The 22,548-nt window shown below is 34.0% G+C and overlaps 1 protein-coding gene across 1 annotated transcript; it reads left to right on the top strand.

The window, feature by feature from the left end:
• Positions 1–14,198: 14,198 nt before the first annotated feature.
• LOC121809233 (endoglucanase 8-like) lies at positions 14,199–17,575 on the top strand. The gene is made up of 7 exons (XM_042209768.1): positions 14,199–14,384; positions 15,439–15,852; positions 15,922–16,014; positions 16,092–16,259; positions 16,340–16,454; positions 16,990–17,153; positions 17,246–17,575. The coding sequence occupies exons 1-7, from the start codon at positions 14,199–14,201 to the stop codon at positions 17,573–17,575; spliced, it is 1,470 nt and encodes a 489-aa protein (XP_042065702.1).
• Positions 17,576–22,548: the final 4,973 nt, after the last annotated feature.

The raw sequence follows: 22,548 nt of genomic DNA, 5'->3' as shown, positions 1-22,548 counted from the left end.
TATATGTATGTCTAAGGACAAAACTCTTAAACTAATTTGTGGAGAGAGAGAGAGAGAGTGGAGCCCTAATGATGAAAGGTTATGTAGCTAACATTTATGTTGATTGTCTCTCGCTGTCAAGACTCGGCTGAATTGTTGGGAAAGTATTTTTTTGGGCGCGAGAAAAGGTGGCACAAAGTTAGCCACCCGCAACTGATTGAGACCTATCTCGGTTCTACGGCTTCAGGTCCAACCGTCCAAATATATTGCTAGGTCAATTAAACTTTCAAGGCCACAAATAGTGATCTGTTCTGAAGTCATGATAAAAATTGAAGAGGTTCCATCTTAAAATCAATTGCTAATTAAGAGATTAGTAGCCTAGCTATGAGACTTGTATAGTTGTTTTTTGTTCTTCTCTTTACACAAATGTAGTTAGTTTGTTTGTTAATTATATATACAAACACTAATATCTCCATCCACTATCAATAGTCTAGATATTGTCTGACTCGAATTTTGATGCAAATTTGGTAAAGTGGTAGACTTGTATGACTATTTTTTTAGTTTTATCTATACACTGATTTAAGGATTTTTTTTTCATTTGTCAACATGGTATCTTTGTCCACTTCTACTAGTCTTGCTAGTAATTCTAAAAAAAATTGTATCTTTTAGGGACATAAAAATTGATACACAATTAATGGCATTTGTAAATTTTTAAAATAAACCATAATTTATGACGCAAAAGAAAGTATCTCTAGGTTGAGGACATATTATCTTAATCTTTTGCTTTTTTAGGATGCTTCTATTTGTGTCCCCTAATTTTAGTTGGGACACTAATAATAAGGACACTTTATGAAGTGTTGGTGGTATAATTAGACACACAAACTAGCGTCCTTAATAGCATTAAAATGTGTTCTTATGTGTTTATTTGTTGTAATCAACTAATCCAAGTTCTAATGCAAAATTGATAAATTAAGATATAAATAGAGATTAAAAAATGATTGAAGTTTATTACTGAAGAATAGAATTCACCATATTAGAGAAATTAATTACCAAAGTTGAAATGAGACAAATTTTTAAGAACCTAGGACTGTTGAAATTTGGCAAAAGTTTTGCCATCCCACATCGGTGGGGAGTAGATAGTTTGGGGGTGTGGCTTCCTATAAAAGGAGCTCACCCCCATTTTGTAATACATCCCAAAATTGTACTCTTCTCCATTTAAATATATAAGTGGGCTCTGCAGAGGGTGCTCGGAGACGTAGGCAATTTGGCCGAACTCCGTTATCAAAGTTCCGGGTGTGTTCTTTCTTTATTATCTATTTTGTTCCGCATTTATTTCTGGGTTTATTTTCTGTAGTAGTATTGTATTCAATATTATTTGCGGGTTTGGTAGTAGTGTTTTGTACGATTCTTTTGGGTGTTTTTATATTGTGATAAATACACCGACTGATAAATTCTGTTAGGAATCTGGTATTTAAGAGGGACATTGTCCTCGCCAGTCTTTCCAAAGAATTTATTTGGAGAAGTAATTTTATCGAGTAGACCCCATTGGGTTAACTCTGAAATTACTGAATCGGTTCATTTCACTATCTGAGAGAAAATTACCCGGTTTTCTCAACAAGTGGTATCAGAGCCAAGGTTCGTCCTTGGTTCTATTTGTTTGTAATATTGAATACTTTATTTTGAGTCTGTAATGGCGGGTAATGATCAAGAAAACAAGGCTAGTTCTTCGTCATCGTGGTCGAGGTTTCCACTGTCAAATATGAAATTGACGGTGGAGATATTTGACGGTACTGGCCATTTTGGTATGTGGCAGGGGGAGGTTCTAGACTCTCTTTTCCAGCAGGGTCTTGACATTGTCATTGAAGAAAAGAAACCAGAAGATATAGATGATAAAGATTGGAGTACCATAAATCGGTTAGCTTGTGGAACAATTCGGTCGTGTCTGTCCAGGGAGCAGAAGTATGCTGTCAAGAATGAGACTTCTGCATATAGATTGTGGAAGACACTGGAGGACAAATTTCTGAAGAAGAGTGGTCAGAATAAGCTCCTTATGAAGAAAAGGTTGTTCCGATTTGAATACCGATCAGGTACCACTATGAATGAACACATTACTTTGTTTAACCAATTAGTAGCAGATCTGCTAAATTTAGATGTGAAATTTGAGGATGAGGATCTGGCATTGATGTTGTTGTCGTCTCTACCTGATGAATTTGAACATCTGGAGACCACATTACTCCACGGTAAAGAGAATGTGTCTTTAGATACTGTATGTTCTGCTTTGTATAGTCATGAATTGCGAAAGGCAGATAAAATGAAAGGCAAAGCAGTTACAGATGAAGCATTAGTGGCAAGAGGTCGTCAACAAGGCCGATCAAAGGAGAGAAGAGGAAGGTCCAAATCGAAAAGGCGAGTTGCCAAAGATGAGTGTGCTTTCTGTTATGAGAAAGGACATTGGAAGAAAGACTGCCCAAAGTTGAAGAATAAAGAAAAGGCTTCGCAAGATGCAAATGTTGCTGAATGCAAAAATGATGCGGAGTCAGATTGTTCTTTGACGGTTTCACCTTCAACATCGCATCCAGACGAGTGGATATTGGATTCAGGTTGCACCTATCATATGTGTCCCATCAGGGAGTGGTTCTTTGATTTTGAAGAACTCAATGGCGGACTTGTTTACATGGGAAACGACAGTCCATGTAAGACAGCCGGGATAGGCTCAATCAAGCTACGGAATCAGGATGGATCCACCAGAATTTTGAAGAATGTGCGGTACGTGCCCCAGTTGAAGAAGAATCTCATCTCATTGGGGGCCTTAGAATCTAAAGGCCTAGTTGTGATGATGCGAGATGGAATTCTTAAAGCAACTTCAGGAGCATTGGTAATGTTGAAAGGCGTGAGGAAAAACAATTTGTATTACTATCAAGGTAGTACTGTTGTTGGGACAGTAGCAACTGCAACTTCGAGTAACAAGAAGGATGCAGAGGCGACGAAGCTTTGGCATTTGCGATTGGGACATGCTGGTGAGAGATCATTGCAAATTCTCGCCAAACAAGGATTATTGAAAGGTTCAAAGTCTTGCAAATTAGAGTTTTGCGAGCATTGTGTTCTGGGAAAACAGCGAAGAGTGAAATTTGGCACTGCAATCCATAATACAAAGGGAATTCTGGATTACGTGCACTCAGATGTGTGGGGACCTGCCAAGACTCCGTCACTTGGAGGTAGACACTATTTTGTCACTTTTGTTGATGATTTTTCCAGGAGAGTTTGGGTGTACACTATGAAGAGCAAAAATGAAGTCCTTGGGATTTTTCTGAAATGGAAAGCTCAAGTTGAAAATCAGATGGGAAGGAAGATCAAGGTTCTCCGATCTGACAACGGTGGAGAATACAAGAGTGATCCTTTCCAAGATGTATGCCAGGAGTGTGGCATAGTTCGGCACTTCACAGTGAGAAATACACCACAACAGAATGGAGTGTCAGAGCGTATGAATCGAACACTAGTGGAGAAAGTTCGTTGTATGCTGTCTAATGCTGGGCTAGACAGAAAATTTTGGGCTGAGGCCATCACATACGCTCAACACATTGTCAATCGTTTGCCATGTTCTGCCATTGATGGCAAGACTCCTTTAGAGGTATGGTCCGGTAAACCTGCAACTGATTATGATTCTTTGCATATTTTTGGTTCTATTGCATATTATCATGTGACAGAATCAAAGTTGGATCCACGTGCAAAGAAGGCTTTGTTTATGGGTTTCAGTGCTGGTGTTAAAGGATATCGGTTATGGTGTTTGGAGTCTAAGAAGACGATTGTAAGTAGGGATGTTACCTTTGATGAATCTTCCATGTTGAATAAGGTAAATCCAAATAGTAGTGATACTTCGCAGCAGGTGGAGTATACACCGAAGCAGGTGGAGTTCGAAGAAGCAGTTGTGATCCCAACTACGAACACCACAAATGACTCTCCTACGGAAGAAGAAGGGTCAGATGATGAAGAGGTTCCACCCCAAGAACCTTCGCAGCAATCAGAGTCAATTGCAGTCAGGCGAACGAGGCGGGAAAATAAGAAACCTGCTCGATTTGCGGATATGGTAGCATATGCGCTTCCAGTTGTTGATGATGTTCCATGTATCTTTTCGAAAGCTATTGAAAGTTCAGAAAGCGATGGTTGGAAAGGTGCTTTGGAAGAAGAGAGACAATCTCTTCAGAAGAACAAGACGTGGAAGCTGATGCCATTGCCGAAAGGCAAGAAGGCAATTGGATGTAAATGGGTTTTTGCAAAGAAAGAGGGATTTCCTGACAAAGATGATGTTCGCTACAAAGCAAGATTGGTAGCTAAAGGCTACGCCCAGAAGGAGGGAATTGATTACAATGAGGTATTTTCTCCTGTTGTTAAACATTCCTCAATTAGAATTTTGTTGGCTTTGGTAGCGCAGTTGAATTTGGAGCTAGCTCAACTTGATGTGAAGACCGCGTTTTTACACGGTGATCTGAAGGAGGAAATCTATATGACCTAACCGGAGGGATTCAAGGTTGCTGGTAAAGAAAATTGGGTTTGCAAGTTGAACAAATCGTTGTACGGATTGAAGCAGTCTTCAAGACAGTGGTACAAACGGTTTGACAAGTTTATGAAGGATCAGATGTACACAAGAAGCAAATACGACCACTGTGTGTATTTGCGCAGACTTCAAGATGGTTCCTACATCTACCTACTCTTATACGTTGATGATATGCTGATAGCATCAAAGAGCCAAGTTGAAATTGGCAGATTGAAGGCTCAGTTGAGTAAAGAGTTCGAGATGAAGGATTTGGGGGAAGCCAAGAAGATTCTCGGCATGGAGATAACAAGAGATAGAGAAGGAGGAAAGCTTTGGCTGACACAGAAGCAATATTTGACCAAAGTACTACAGCGTTTTGGTATAAATGATGATTCCAAACCTGTAAGTACCCCACTTGCTCCTCATTTGAAACTTAGTTCTCAGTTATCTCCAAATACGGAAGATGAGCGAGAATATATGGCGAAGGTTCCCTATGCTAACGCAGTTGGAAGCTTGATGTATGCAATGGTGTGTACAAGACCAGACATTTCACAGGCCGTTGGTACTGTGAGCAGATACATGCATGATCCAGGAAAGGGTCATTGGCAAGCTGTGAAATGGATTCTGCGGTATATCAAAGATACTGTAGATATTGGTTTGTTGTTTGAGCAGGATAAATCACTTGGTCATTTTACAGTTGGATATTGTGATTCCGACTATGCTGGTGATTTGGATAAGCGAAGATCTACTACGGGCTATTTGTTCACTTTAGCGAGTGCGACAGTTAGTTGGAAGTCTACCTTGCAGTCAACGGTAGCTTTGTCTACGACAGAGGCAGAGTACATGGCCATTACTGAAGCTGTGAAGGAGGCGATTTGGCTTCATGGGTTGCTGAAAGAATTGAGTGTTGGTCAGAAACAACTTGAAGTATATTCTGACAGCCAGAGTGCTATTCATTTAGCAAAGAATCAGGTCTTTCATGCAAGGACGAAGCACATTAATGTTCGCTATCATTTTGTGCGGGAAATTCTCGAAGAAGAGGAAATTGTCATCCGAAAGGTTCCGACTTTGGAGAATCCTGCAGATATGTTGACTAAGGTGGTGACGAGAGCAAAGTTTGAACATTGTTTGGACTTGGTTAATATTCTGCGATTTGGAGCTGGCGCTTGACTGCGCCAATATGAAGGCACCGTGAGTCGTTTGTTTAGATGGAGAAGATTCGCGTTCGGTGGAACTTGAAATTTTGCCAAGGTGGAGATTTGTTGAAATTTGGCAAAAGTTTTGCCATCCCACATCGGTGGGGAGTAGATAGTTTGGGGGTGTGGCTTCCTATAAAAGGAGCTCACCCCCATTTTGTAATACATCCCAAAATTGTACTCTTCTCCATTTAAATATATAAGTGGGCTCTGCAGAGGGTGCTAGGAGACGTAGGCAATTTGGCCGAACTCCGTTATCAAAGTTCCGGGTGTGTTCTTTCTTTATTATCTATTTTGTTCCGCATTTATTTCTGGGTTTATTTTCTGTAGTAGTATTGTATTCAATATTATTTGCGGGTTTGGTAGTAGTGTTTTGTACGATTCTTTTGGGTGTTTTTATATTGTGATAAATACACCGACTGATAAATTCTGTTAGGAATCTGGTATTTAAGAGGGACAGTGTCCTCGCCAGTCTTTCCAAAGAATTTATTTGGAGAAGTAATTTTATCGAGTAGACCCCATTGGGTTAACTCTGAAATTACTGAATCGGTTCATTTCACTATTTGAGAGAAAATTACCCGGTTTTCTCAACAAGGACTTTGCAATTTTTCTATGTTAGTTTGATTATTTTTGTGACACATTTATATCACAAAAGCCTTATATATGCATCATGCGTGAAGATCCTTTAAGAAGATTGAGGTTAAAAAGCAGCAACCAATAGGAAACCGAGACTTCAATAAGACCCCAAAAGGGCCAATAAACTATTGATTGGTCTCTTATAATAAATTTTCTATTAGTTCTTTTTGTGGGCTTTTGATGACTGCAAACTACAATATAGTATGTGTCAAAATGGAGGAAAATGGACCCTATCAACCCTAGACATCTATGTTAAAATTTGTCCCTACCAAATTCTTGTCCATCACTAATTAGCCAACAATATGGGACCCAAATGCGCACGGTGCGTACTCGATCTGTTTGGGGATATTTCATTTTTTAAAATTAGTGTGGTGACAAAAATAACTTTGGTGTTTGTTATGTAAATCATTGTAATTAATTCTTGTCCTATCTTTCATTTATTGAGAGGGTTGGTTAGCTTGTTAACTTTCTCAATTATTACCACCATCATTGTCCCACCCATATATAAGTCATCTTTTTTCTACACTTTTGATTTCTCACACAATTTAATGTCACATAAGGTTCCACATAGATTATATTGAGATTTCTTCGTGATTAAAAAGAAGTATACATACACTATAGTAGATCATATTGATGCTACTTATGAATGTGTGGTCAAAGAGTACTGCAATATATAGTATACTACTAAATGTCTATTTGGATGATAAAAAGGACTAAAATGCTCAAATTATCAAATAATATGAGTAGAGGTTCATCAAAACAGTTAACAAAGATCCACGTGAACAAACACAGAAAAATAAAATCAAAATACAAAATAAACCAACTTCTTACGTTATCCTAATAAATACAAAATCACTAATGAAGCCAAGAAACAACAAAATCACAACGAGCTCAAGAAGTCCATTCTTATCATTTTCTTAACAGGCAATGGAGAAAGGGATACTCTATAGACACCCTCTTCTAATCGGTCATTTCATGGATCAATCTATATATAAATAGTGAGCTAATTATTTGAAGTGTGATTCATTATAACTAGATGACCTTCTTAGTCCTTCATCCTAATTAGTAATTACGTTGGTTTCATAATTTCATAAATGGCCACAATAAGAGAAAAAAGGGAAAACAAAGAATAAGCCACAAAGAAAATTTTTACTGACTTCGGGCTCGTGTAAGATAAGTAATTTTTAAAATTTTGGTATTGAATATTCTTTTGCACTTTGCACACTAGCTATATCATATTGAACAAGTGGAAGATGGATAATTCACTCTTTATCACAATTATTATCATATATTTGCATGACATCATTGAAGTTACCAGCATCTTCTTGCTCGTGAACAATACGCTTTCCTCTCCACCACCGACTCTCATCATTATTTGTACCCTCTTATCTCTAAGCCATCCACAACCCCTTCCCGAATCTACGCGACCAGGCTTCAAGTCCCATCCATGTCATCATTCCCTAATTTTCTACTATAGGCCACAACTCACACAACTCTACAGGCTCCATTAAGGCCACAAATGTTAAATTACATTATTCACAACTTTAAACTATTTTTACTCTTAAAATTAAAAACATTGAACAATTATATTCCCTCCGTCCCAACTAAATTGAGACAAAAATTTTGGACATGAAAATTAAGAAATTGTCTTGTAAAGTAGGAGAGATGAATAAAGTAGGACAAATGAAGAGAGAGTAAAGTAGATGATGTAATAAAGTAAGAGTGATTTTATATTTTATTTTTTGTCAAAAAAAAAGTAAATTATTCAACTTAGTTGGGATGAATGGAGTATTTTGGAAAATTCAGTGTTCAAATACAATTTTATTAAAAAATTAATCTTGGGTTTCGAATAAACTTCAAACTTCATCATTTTTCCGACTATTATTTAAAATTGCGGGTAAACCAGAATTTGTCAGAATTGGTGGTTTCATAATAGTTTTAGCAACTTTACTGACTAGATTAGAATAATCAACATATATATGCTCCATTAATTCATCTAAAAAGGTTTGTAAATATCATGACAGCTTTGTTCTAGGCATATATCTTTATCCATTATACCATATTTTCTCCACAAACGGGATTTAACTAACGATGATAGGAAATTGTGACATTTGGTGGTTGTGGTGGAAATAAAAGAGGGCCCAAATTGATCAAATGTAGATTCAATAATCAGTATTAATTAATTACCAATTTAGTGGTCCGGCGTGACATTTTCTAAGCATCTTCGGATTCAATTAAGTTTGTCTTATTTGTAATTAATTACTCTAATTAAACATCATATCCCTTTAATCACAAATATATATAGCAGTAATTGATAACTTTGACATGGAATAGAGGAACGCTGATCACTAAATTAACACAAAAATTTCTCTCACTAAATTCATATCAAAGTGGAGAAGTTCATGTAAACAATTTATGTTTTATAAAAAAATAAGATTAAATAGTTGAAAGCTCTAAGAATATTAATTTTTTTAAATGTAACACCTTCGAAATTTGCAAAATATTTATTTTTTAAATAGAACTACTACCAAATTTGTAAAAATAAACTTAACCAATTACTCTACACATGATTGCTTTCCCACTAACGATTTAAATGATTATTGGGCTAAAAAATCATGTCATGAGGAATTCGACTCACGTGGCGTCGATCTCTATTTTACAATTAAATAAGTCATTGCCAAATATTTGAAGGGTTTAAATAATAATAATAATAATAATAATAATAATAATAATACTTCGTAATCTTGTATTTCTAGTAATTAAAAAACTAGATCGACCAATATAACACGACAACCAGGTGCAAGATGTGTGTGCAGATCATCTAAATTTTAGAAACACTACTATATAATATAGGTAATATAATCAAGAAGTTAATTTATAAGTACATATTAGTAACTCGTTTTAAAATTATTATATTTATTAATATCGCACAACTAAGACCGAAATTAATTATAAGCACATATAGAAGATTGTACTGTGAAAATTTTAAAAAAATAACTATTCTTAATTATTTAGATAAAATGCTTAGAGCTCCATGTAAAAGAAAAAATTAATAACTGTTATTTGTCGATAAAAATGAATAAAAATTTATTAATGATTAATTATATTCGAAAAATCGAGATATAAATAGAAATACATGGAACGGGAATACGATGACGACATTGTCCCGTAGTAACGGATTTGCACAAATAAACGGCGTTACAGGATGAGGGACAGCTTCTGATTGGATAGATTTTACGTCAACCAATAGGATTGCGGGGTCCGTACTAAAACGGGATACATCACACATGGATACCTTTTCCCCTGCGGGTAGGCCCACTGCAATTGCTTTGGGTGCTTCCTAGTCAAGTAACTAAAAAGACAATATTATCCTAACGAGAGTGATGAATCGCTAACTACAACTAATTTAAGGCCATAGGATTTTAGAAAACATATGGTCTACAAATTGTCACTTGTAATTTTCGTTTTTATTAATTAAATCGAAAAAGATAAAAAAAAAAACTCTAAATTAGGGTTTTGAATGAAAATGTCAATGTAGTATTTCGAAAATATCAACACAATGCTTTGAGAATGTCAACACAATGCTTTAAGAATGTTAACCCATTGCTTATATTGACATTCTAAATGTATTATATTGACATATTTTATATAGTATGTTGACAGTTCCGTTGTACGAAAAAATTAAAAAAATTTGAAATATTTTTCAAATTTTGACGTTGGAACATATGTATGTAGTATATCGTTGGAATTCTTATAAAATTATCTTTAATTTGATATATGTTATATGAATTTAAAGTTTTGGGATTTCTTTTAAAAGTTAGTTATAACTAATTTTGTAGTTAATTGACATTAATACTCCTATTGATATTTTTTGGAATTAATCATATGGCCTTATTGACGTTTTTTGTTGATCGTATTGATATTTCGGGGTTGATGATCTAGACCTTTAATTTGAATATCTAATGACTATTATTTAGTTGTAGTTAGCAATTAAGTATTGAGTTAGCAATATAACACTCTCCATTACCCTATTTACTAAGGCTGTCAATTTTTGACACGACACGATAACACGACATGAATCGGCACGAAATTAATGGGTTTGGGTCATAGCTTATTGGGTTCGTGTCCTTATCGGGTCGACCCGTTAAGGACACGAAAATTTCGTGTCGTGTTCGTGTTGTGTTCGGGTCGGGTTCGTGTTATCCGTTAACAATACGTGTTCGTGTCGGGTTCGTGTTATCCGTTAACAAATAATATTTTAATATTATTAATTCTTATTATTTTCATTTTTCAATACTTATTAAATTGACTCCCATAGTCTCATACGGTCATATCTCATTTAAATCATTTAAATATTTAATCGCTTTCCAATACGTGTTGTTATCGTGTCGTGTTCGTGTCTAAGGGTAGCGGGTGGTGTTCGTGTTCGTGTTTGGGATTTTCTTAACGGGTCGTGTTCGTGTTTGTTGTTATCGTGTTTGTGTCGACACAATAACGACCCGACATGCACGATTTGCCACCCTACTATTTACCACATTATTATTTTTTTCATCCGTCGTTAAATGTCATATTTTAACTCAGCACGAGTTTTAATAAATATTCCATCCGTCCATATTTTATGACATAGACAATATCTTGGTGACACCCATGAGTTTTCAAGTCTATGTCAAATTAGATACTAGTAGTACAATTCTAAAACAATTGGCATAGTAATAATTGCAAGAAAATCCAAAATTGATAGTAGTTTTTTTCAGAAATTTTCCCTAAAAATCAAGGGCAATTTTTTCATTTATTTTTTACCATGATTACATGAATTATCGGCTTATATATTATTCAAAAGAGAGTGTTTACTCACTAAATTGCGTTTCATCTTACTTTTAAGGACTTTCACCCGTTAACACTTTATATAGTGTAAATATGAATACTTTTGAAATAAATTGAGGGAGATAAACAATCGAAAAAGATCAATGGTCAAATGATGAATATCGTGCTACAATTTCATTGGCAATGCACATATATACATAATATAAGTGTTCTTTTAGCATAATGGTTAAATAATTATATGTATATAATAAATGGCAATATACTTTCTCGTGCAACTTGTCATTGGCGATACGCTTACAGGTGGTTTATTATACCTTTGACGAAATAATGGCATTATACTTAATTTTAAGTATATAATGTTATTGTTTTAAATGATGGTGGTTGTTAAATTGTACGAAATTACCTTACAAATATTTTCAAATGCATGCTTTTAAGAAAATAGCTAATAGATGCTAGTTGCAGTGTGTTTTTAGTAGAAAAAAGATATTACTAAGGGTTCCACTATATAGAAATAGAACAATATGGATATTTTTATAGATAAGAGATATTTGTAAGGTTGAGATATAAAGAAGATTATGAGATTAAGTTTTATAAAGAAAAAGTACCTCATACATCCACAATATAAAATACCACTTGTATATTGGACATGATAGTGTACATATAACACATTAATTGCACAATTTCTTTTATATCCTGCATAAATATAATTTGTCCTTCCTCTTATATATTTTTGAAAAGTAGCAATAGATTAGACTAGTTTTAAAGGCTTATTGCAAATTATAATGGTGAAAGCAATTAAATTGTTATAATTGCATTCTAGAACACATTCATTATATTAACTCGTGTCGTTTTTTCCTTTTTCTAGAAAAAGAGGCAATATATTCAGAACAAATGTAATTATCGTCTTCCAAAAATCACTAACTCACTGCAAGAAATAAAGGTTAAAAAGGAAAATGGCACGCAAGCATTTGGCAAACCAACACTAAAATTACTGAAAAAAGATGTAGAATGATGAAAGGTCTAATCTAACTATGGCCTAACCTAAAATCGTGAACTTCAAGCCAATGCCGTTTGCAAGTATCAGCCACAACCATTAAATCTATATTCATACCATTTCTATTAAATAAAATACCCTGCTGCAACACGGGATTTATTGAGGTCGCAATTTATGAAGCACTTACTAATAATTTCTTTTTTACTACCTCAAATTAGTCAGGATGAAATGTCAATTTCCAGCTCTTGATAACAAAATATTTCGGATGATATGCTACTACTAGATTGTAGGATTTATTTTGATGTTGGGTGACTATGGTTTGTTGTCGGATTTGTACTTGATTCGCCGAATTTTCTGTTTTAGAACAGTTTCGATATTTGAAAAATAAAAAAACCAAACCATAATAATTGTCTTGTTAATTGGGCTCAGAGTTTAGCGTCTGCAATTATTTCTATTGCGAGGTTATGCAGCCCAGCCCGAATATCTCACCAATAAAATAATCAAATAAATATTAAATTTATTTTTCATAAAAATTTTATAATTGAAAATTATATAATTATGAGCATTACGATACTATTGCTAATTAATGATATTATTATATATAATGCCAAGGTTGATATACAAATGGACGATGATATGTATCCTCATAATGTATGTCCAATATCTTTATGAATATAACATTATGTGCATGATTTTAACATATAATTAAAATTTAAAATCAAGTTTCTTAAATTAAGGGAAATATTTTCCTTAAATTAAAGAATTTCTTATTATATTAATGTAATAACCATTTAAGTAAAAACTAACTAAAAATGATTTCCATACGTCAAAATAACAATCGTTAAATAAAAAAATGAATATAACATTATTTTTTTTATTTAAAAAATGGTTTTAATTCGATCATGATTGATACACACTTTTATATTTATTGCTACATAAAATGGTGCCTATTTCATAATCGGCAATGTTTATTAATATATAGATTCATTTTTATGAATCAGTAAATGACGCAAAGAATTTTTTATTTTTTCAACTTTTTGTAATTTTTTATTGTTCTATATATCCGACTCTACATTCACGTTTTTAAAAAATTTTATAGTAACTGTAATTAACTGTTATTCATGCAAGCGATCCACGGATTTCGATATGATTTTCCTTAAAAACTAAGATATTTTGTAACGTTAACTTTTTTAATATTCTCATATGTTTCACAACCTTTTTAATTTCTAATCTTACGTGCTACATTTATTAATTATTCATAAGATGGTCCACTTCACAAGGCCACTTTGATGGTTTTTCACTTTAGACCATTCAATTTTAGATACATAATGGTTGATTTATACATAAATATTTAAGAGAATCCTTCAACTGACATCTAATTTATCCACTTTCAAAGGCCATTCAATTTTAGATACATAATGGTTGATTTATTCATAAATATTTAAAAGAATCCTTCAACTTTTGACATCTAATTTATCCACTTTCTTTATATGACAATAATTAAAGCTATGCAGTCACATAATTGCCCACGCAAAATTTTAATAATAATAATAATAATACTAGTAATAATTTTAGCAATCTTATTTTGGATGAAAATTGACAATTGTTTTTATTTTAGGTAGTTTGATATTACTGAATTGACCACGTTTTGACTATTTAGTATCAATAGTTGGAAATATACAATATCCAAATGCGCGATTTTAATCCAATGAAACTGTCATGTTGTAGATTAAGTAAGTCACAAAAAGGTCATTAACTCAATGTGATGATTTACATAAAATCATCAGAAAATTAAGGTGAATTCCATATACTAACATTTTCTGAATTTGTAGAGATTGACTCTATACAATTTATGTGTGAGGTCTACTTAAAGGCAGTACTTGTGAATTTAATTCAAATCAAATCAGCAAAACAACATTTGACGACATTCTCTTAAACCAAACCCAAACCCAAACCCAAACCCAAACCCAAACACACATTATATGTATATGCAATTCTTGTCAGAAAACAAGAATTGATTATAATGGTGGGAAAAATAATGTGTTTGGTGATAGTATTAGTATTAGTGGTGTTGAGTGGTGGAAATGCAATATTGCATGATTATAGGGATGCCCTTGCAAAAAGCATATTATATTATGAGGGGCAAAGATCAGGGAAGCTTCCGGCTACACAGCGTGCGGCGTGGAGAAAGGACTCAGCTCTTTGCGACGGTCTCGATAAGGGTGTAAGTGTCATTTTATCATATGCAAACTTTCGATTGTTTATGATTTTCATCATTTTTTTATATCTACATATATGGATTTTCTGTTTTTTCCCTCAAAAAATTATTTTTCTCTAAGTTCAGGGAAAACAACATCAAATCTCGGAAGTTCTTGTATTTTTCAGCAAAATTTTGTCATGATTCAATTTGGATACAATTTATTTTGAGGAAAATATCATAAATTAAAGACGCCTAAAATTTATGTATTTAGCTTAAAAATCCAATAATGTTGAACGTTTGTGTTTTGCATGCATAGGCATATAACTCATTTTCTATTTTATTTACATAGTAGTATTATGTATTTTTATAGTATTTCGTTTTAAATATAGAAAGCGATAATATTAATAATCCATTTTAAAGATATAGAGCAATAAATCAGAGTGTAGGTGAATGACAGATTGTAGGTTGCTTAATTTATCTATGATACATACAAATCCTACAAGAAATTAGGAGTATGTTGTTTGTCATGCTTTTTATAGTAAATCAATTTCTGTCCCCATTAAATAATAATTAAGGTCAAATGCATAGTATTTATGATTGGAAACATCTTAAAAGGTAACATTAAGTCAATATATGAATGCTACATTTCATATATAGTTAAGAAAATCATTTAATTATGGAAATAATTCTTTAAGAAAATTTTCTCTGCTTCTGAAGAGAAAATCTCTTGAATTTTCTGGAAATTTCTACGAATTAAATTAAGGCATTTGCTTATAAAATCAAATATCCAAAGGCCCAAAGTCCAAAAATGCCATTCTCGATTCTGAAATTAAAATATAAATGAAATAATACCAATATACAATCTAATATTTAGTTGTGAGATTATTTTAGTAATAAGAAGTTAGCTATATTAATTATCATATTATTATCCATCTATGATTGATTTGTGGGATTAAAAAAACACTCTTCATATTTAATCCGGAATACAATATTGCAAACTGAACACTCAAGCTATATTTTTATTATCAACATATTCGCATTATTTTTTTATATCCATGTAACATGGTCGAAATTTCAGGTTGACCTAACCGGTGGATACTACGACGCTGGCGACAACGTGAAGTACAACTTCCCGATGGCATTCACGATAACGATGATGGCTTGGGGAGTGATCGAACACGGCAATTCCATGGGCTCCGAGCTGCCACATGCACTGGAGGCGGTGCGGTGGGCGACGGACTACTTCCTGAAATCCAGCGCCTCCGCCCCCGACATCATTTACGCCCAGGTGGGAGACCCCAACGCCGACCACAACTGCTGGCAAAGGCCTGAAGACATGGACACCCCAAGAACGGTCTATGCGGTCACTCCCGACAAGCCTGGATCCGAAGTCGCCGCAGAGACCGCCGCCGCGCTGGCTGCCGCGTCTTTGGCTTTTAGGGCTTTCGGAGATGAGGCCTATGGTATTCTGCTTTTGAAAAGGGCTGTTAAGGTAATTTTTCCATTATTAACATTGCTTTTGCAATTTCGATTTTCTTCTAAATTTATGTTGTACTATTAGGTATTTAAGTTTGCAGACAAGTATAGAGGATCTTACAATGACAGTATTGGTGAAGGAGCCTGCCCTTTTTATTGTGATTACAGTGGCTATCAAGTCAGTATCATACTTCTACTTCTTTCTTTACACTCATAATTTAAATTATTTATAATAAAAATAATAATAATTTACAGGATGAATTGTTGTGGGCCGCAGCATGGATATACAAAGCCACCAATAAGGTGTATTACTGGAATTATGTGAAGGAAAACATCATAACCTTCAAAGGCCAGATTGAAGGAGCCAATTTCGAATTCGGTTGGGATTCTAAACATGCTGGAATCAGTGTTCTTGTCTCCAATGTACGTTTATTTGATATCTTCATTTTTCATCACAAAATTGTCTTCTTACAGAATCATTAATTGTCTCTACCATGATGCAGTGGGTGCTTAATAACAGCATGGAAGCTTCTACAACACCTTTCCTGTCCTATGCAGACTCATTTATGTGTTCTCTTATGCCCGAATCTCCCACCAAAACCGTCCAATTCACTCCTGGTAATAATTTAATACTCTAGTATAACTAATATTCATAATCAGCTGGGTCATTTAAATCACGATTTTGGTTGAATTATTGTCACTGTGTAACTTTAGAGACGAAAGATCAGGTTACCAAGTTTCAATTTTTCTCGATTGTCAGTTAGAGAAATTTGTTACTATGATTTTAATGAGGTGGGACATACGTACGTCATTAATGCAGAAGAACGAAGAAAGGGATGAGAATGACTGAACTGGTAGATAAAAAATTGAGAACTTCAGAGTATAAAAACTCAATGTAAAAATATATATTCAAAGTCTGTCTTTTAAGATCGGCCTTTATATAGGCAAAGGGAAATCCTAAACTTATGGAAAGAAAATAACTGAAAAGATAATAAAAGAAAATAACTAATATTTTTCCATCTACTAATTCTGTTAACTAGGAAATAAATAAAACCAAAAATATATTTTTCTTAGCCTCCAAGACTTGTCTTCTATTAGTGCATCAGTCATTTTAGATGAAAATACGTATTAATTGTATATAGATGTATCGCAGGTGGGCTTTTGATGAAAGGAGGAAGGTGCGATTTGCAGCAAGTCACCTCCATCTCGTTTCTTGTATTAGCCTACTCTAATTACTTGAAGAATTCTACACATGTGATTCGATGCAACGATAAAATCATCAATCAAACCCAACTCGTGAATTTTACAAAAAATCAGGTACATATACATTACATACCTTGAATGGAAATATGGAATAATTGATCATTTTAAAAAATAATTGGATTTTATTGAACTGGATTATTGTGTAGGTGGATTATATACTAGGAAGCAATCCATTGAATATGTCTTACATGGTGGGGTACGGCGATAAATTTCCGAGGAGGATACACCACCGGGGTTCGTCAATTCCATCGTTGGCACAACACCCTGACCACATAACATGCAAGGAAGGGACGCCATATTTCGCTAGCACGGCTTCCAACCCTAACGAGCACACAGGGGCCGTGGTCGGAGGCCCCGAGATAGATGACTCCTTTGCCGATGCTCGTGCCAACTCCTCCAAATCGGAGGCCACCACTTATATCGTGTCGCCGCTTGTTGGATTATTGGCTTATTTTTCCCAGGCCGCCGCTCACTAGCTACTTGTGTTCAACATACATATAGTTGTCTGTCGGTAAACTTTTTTTTTATCCTTTTTAAGTAATGTCAACATTTTGTTGGCATTCATAGTTACTCTGTATGTAGCACCCAAAAAATGTGGTGTACAAGATTTCGTGTACCATATATTAAAAAATACATTTAGGTATACCTCATACCGTGATATACATGTGTTGGAGATGTGAAAAGTGAATATGATGTATATTCTCTATAAAAATTAAGGCCTAATATAAAAAAGGGATGATTGTAATAATTTTTGGTTAACTTAATAGTTCCATAACTTTTAAAATTGATACTTCCTCCGTTTCATCATAAGTGATCAACTTTTCATTTTGGGTTGTCCCATTACAAGTGATTGATTTCCTCTTTTAGCAAAACAAAAAAACATTTTTCCTCTTTTACTTTATTTCATCTCTCATTCTTTATTCTATCTTTCTTATACTCCACTTTATTTTCTCTTTATCTCATCTACTTTTTTCTTCTCTTATACTTTATTCCCTCCACTTTAACTCAACAAATACTATTTCCTTAAATCTCGAGCCCGAAAGAAACTCATCACTTGTGGTGGGACGATGGGAGTATATAAAATCATAACTTTACGATTTTTTTCAGTTGTCTCACATTTGATCAAACTGAAATTAATATGGCAATATCAAATATGATCTGACAATAAAACGACATTATTTTTATAAAAAAGCGACAATGAATGTGTTTTGAGGTCTATATGGTTATTACTATATGACATCACCTCCTTCTCCCAAATTATAAAATTTGTGTTGACAACCTTTCCAATATAATGTTGATCAGACATTTCATTCGATCAAAAAAATTGAGTATCAGCCGCAAAAGGTATAGAGGATCTTACAATGACAGTATTGGTGAAGGAGTGTGTCCTTTTTATTGTAGTTACAGTGGCTACCAAGTAAGTTACTATATATATATATATAGATGAAATTAAGCTTTGAGAAATAAATGCTGTGCTACAAGTTATATTCGCATTTGTTCGACGTGAGACATTTAAAAATTGATGAGTTAGTCATTTTTAGTTTCGATTCAAATATACTACTATTTGGTTAGTTTCATCTATTTGAAGCTCAAATATATTGTTGAGTTAGTCTCTACACCGAGGTGAGACTTAGGGGCGGAGGGAGGGTGGGGCCAGGGGGGCCTATGGTCCCCCCACTAATTCTTAAAAAAACTTAGGGGTATTTTAGTAATTTCACAATAATTATAATTTATAATAAATATAATATTAGAGATAGGTTTCAACAAAATATATATGAATCGTGCCTCTTAATTTAGCGTATTCATTCTGTCGTTCCAATCCAAGTCTGAATTTAGCGTATTCATTCTGCCGTTCCAAGTCTGAAATCTGGTAAACTAGAACTAGGTATATTCAAAACTCAAATATAATTCAATTAATTTTTCTACATAGGTTGTTTTTTTGTTTGGCTGCAATAATAATTCAAAGGGGGAGGAAGAAGATAGCTTATGTAATTCAATGGCTACGGACTACGGTGGTTCTGTAGTTGGAATTTTATAACTCCAATTCTTTATTTGATGTGTGTGTTAATAGTTTTGCATACAGAAAATATCAAATATTTTGAACTTAATCAATGTTGACTATTTTTGTAGGTATATAGATCGTTATTTCAAGAAACTTTCTTCCGTTGATTCTTCATCAGTTGAACCTTCACTTCTTCAACCTCAAGAATTATCGAATGAAGATAAAAGTAAGGTTGATTTAGAGAATCTTCCAAGTGATCCAGGAGAACGACATGATATACTGAGTTATCCACCAAATTTAATAGAACAAGTTCGCAGAGCTTACTTACTTAAAGGTCCGTGTCAACCACGTAATCATGATTTTCGTCCTACAGTAGAAGGAAATCGAAAACGTAAATTTGTCTCACATTGGTTTGATGAATTTAAGTATTGGTTGGAATATAGTGTTACAAAGGAAGCAATTTTTTGTTTATATTGCTATCTTTTTTCAAGACTCCACGGAAATGGACAAGATGCTTTTGTATCGGGGGGATTTACGGTCTGGCGCAAGAAAGAAAGATTAAGAGATCATGTTGGAAACCATAAAAGTGCTCATAACAGGTGCAGATTAGCATGTGAGGATTTGATGAATCAAGCCCAACACATTGAGGTCTCTTTGGCAAAACAGTCAACACAGTCTAAGCTTGACTACCGCCTGCATCAGTAGAAAGAGCCTTTTCAGCAATGAAGATCATCAAGACTTCTCTACGTAATAGCATGGGAGACCAACTATTGAATGATTGCTTAGTTCCTTACATCGAAAAGAATGTGTTTGTTAAAGTTACCAATGAAACTATTATGCAGCGGTTTCAGAAGATGAAGAATAGAAGACAAATGTTATGATGTGATTGCATTTGACTTTTACATTTTGAACCTTATAATTTAATTTATGTAATTTTTTTTGAAGTTTAATTTTGGACCCCCCATTATGAAATCTCTGGCTCCGCCACTGGGTGAGACATTTGTTTGTTTGATCAATTTCAAGCTTGAAGCCCCATATATGTTGCCTAGTCAGCTATATGTTGTTTATCCATATATTGTTTTGTCAGTCATTTTTCTATTTTTGCTTGTTCGAAGTTTAGATATACTTTTAGGTCACTCTTTCTCTGTTTCGATCCAGATGTACCTTGGATAAGTCGCTTTTCAGTTTCGAGCCATATATATTGATGTCTCTTTAAGGTTATCGCCATTAGTCGGCGACTCGCCATAATACTTAGGTTTTCATCTTAAAACCAATTTTGGACTTATATTCACACCGATATTGTGTACTTCTTTGTCTAATTTACCAACCTAACAAATAATTATGATAAATAAATAAAAATTGCAGGATGAGTTGTTGTGGGGCGCAGCATGGCTATACAAAGCCACCAATAACGTCTATTAGTGGAATTATGTGAAGAACAATGTGGTAACCTTCAAATCCAATATCGAAGCAGCCAATTTCGAATTGGGTTGGGATTCAAAACATGCTGGAATCAGTGTTCTTGTCTCCAATGTACGTTTATTTGATTATTCATATCCTATGTTCATTTTTCATCATAAAATCTTACAGAATCATTAGTTGTCTCTACCATGATGCAGTGGGTGCTTAAAAACAAAATGGAAGCTTCTACAACACCTTTCGTATCCTATGCAGACTCATTTATGTGTTCTCTTATGCCCGAATCTCCCACCAAAAATGTCCAATTCACTCCTGGTAATGTCCTCTAATTTAATACTACTAGTGTAACAATATTCATAATTTGGGTGGTTTTTCATTATAATTTAACAGCTACTATCCTCAAAAAAAATGTAGTAGTACTAATTAAATGTGTTGCAGGTGGGCTTTTGATGAGAGGAGGAAAATGCGATTTGCAACAAGTCACCTCCTTCTCATTTCTTGTGTTAGCCTACAGTAATTACTTAAAGAATTCTACCCATGTGATTCGATGCAAAGACAAAATCATGGATCAAGTGAATTTCATAAAAAATCTGGTACATTACATTACATATATACCTTGAAAAATTAATGGAGTAATTGAAAGTAATAGAATTGAATTGTGCAGGTGGATTATATACTAGGAAGCAATCCATTGAACATGTCTTACATGAAGGAATGGTATCCGTATTTCAATAGCACGGCCCCCAACCCTAACCAGCTTACAGGGGCCGTATCCTGAGGGCCGGAGATAGACGACTCCTTTGCTGATGCTCGGGCCAACTCCTCCAAATCGGAACCCACCACTTATATCGTGTCGCCGCTTGTTGGATTATTGCCTTATTTTTCCGAGGCCGCGACTCACTACCTAATTCTATTCAAATAATATATATATATATATAGTTTTCTTGTCGGTAAATCCGTCGTAAACTTCTTTTTAATAATCCTTTTCAAGCAATATCGACTTTTGTTTGCTATTGATAGATACTCTTTATATAGCACCCATAAAAAAGTGGTGTAAAGTATTTCGTGTACCATACAATAAAAAGTACATTTATGTATATCATAATGTACATGTGTTGGAGACTTGGAGATGTGAAAAGTGAGCATGATGTTTGTACTTAAAGCGTCAATTTTGTAAGACTTCACGCGGCGGAATTTCACCTCATCGCCAAGTACGCAGAGACTTTGAATGGAACTTTTGAGAGTGAGCTAAGATAGAGTGGAATGGAACTTTTAAATTGGACATTAAATACAATCCTATATATATATGCTATAATTAAACATTAAGACCAAATCTACATCTTTAAATTTTACAATGAATGTGATGAGATTAAATCTCACGAATTTCAATAAATAGTAGGTAAAATATCAGGGTAAGATCGTCATTTAGTTAATATATTACTATAATTTTCGTGGTTTTGTTTATATCAACATAGTCACTACAAAAACTATCAAAGTTTATAGCGTCTTCTCTTATCATGCAACAATCGCACCGCCGATTGATCGGGCAGCCGATCGGCGCACTATTGTGAATGCTTTTACTCCATGGGTTGTTCTGATTGCAAGATTTTGTCTCGGGATTAAATATGCACTATGTTTGGTTCACGAACAACAAGATTTTATCTCGAGATTAAATATGTAGTGTGTTTGGTTAATGAGATTGAATCTCAAAATTAATACAATATGTTAATGATAATTATTAAAAATATTGCTAGTAAAAATGAGATTAATTTATTAGTCATGCTTAATTATATCAAATAAGTGTATATTTCTTATTATTTACACAGTAGTAGTGTATATATTATCACGTACAATATTTTTAAAATTAGTATCTAATTATTTGATACATGATAACTTATGCAATATTTTTCTGGTTTGTGGAGGCATTCACTTCTGTTAGACCATATTTATGGAGTACAATACATACAAAAGTATCTCATCATTAAAATAATTAAGTTACAAATATGGTCTACAATACATACAAAAATA

This window comes from Salvia splendens, chromosome 6, assembly GCF_004379255.2.
Source record: "Salvia splendens isolate huo1 chromosome 6, SspV2, whole genome shotgun sequence".
Lineage (NCBI taxonomy): Eukaryota > Viridiplantae > Streptophyta > Magnoliopsida > Lamiales > Lamiaceae > Salvia > Salvia splendens.
The sequence above is the reverse complement of the archived record's forward strand: the minus strand, read 5'-3'. Positions and strand labels throughout refer to the sequence as shown.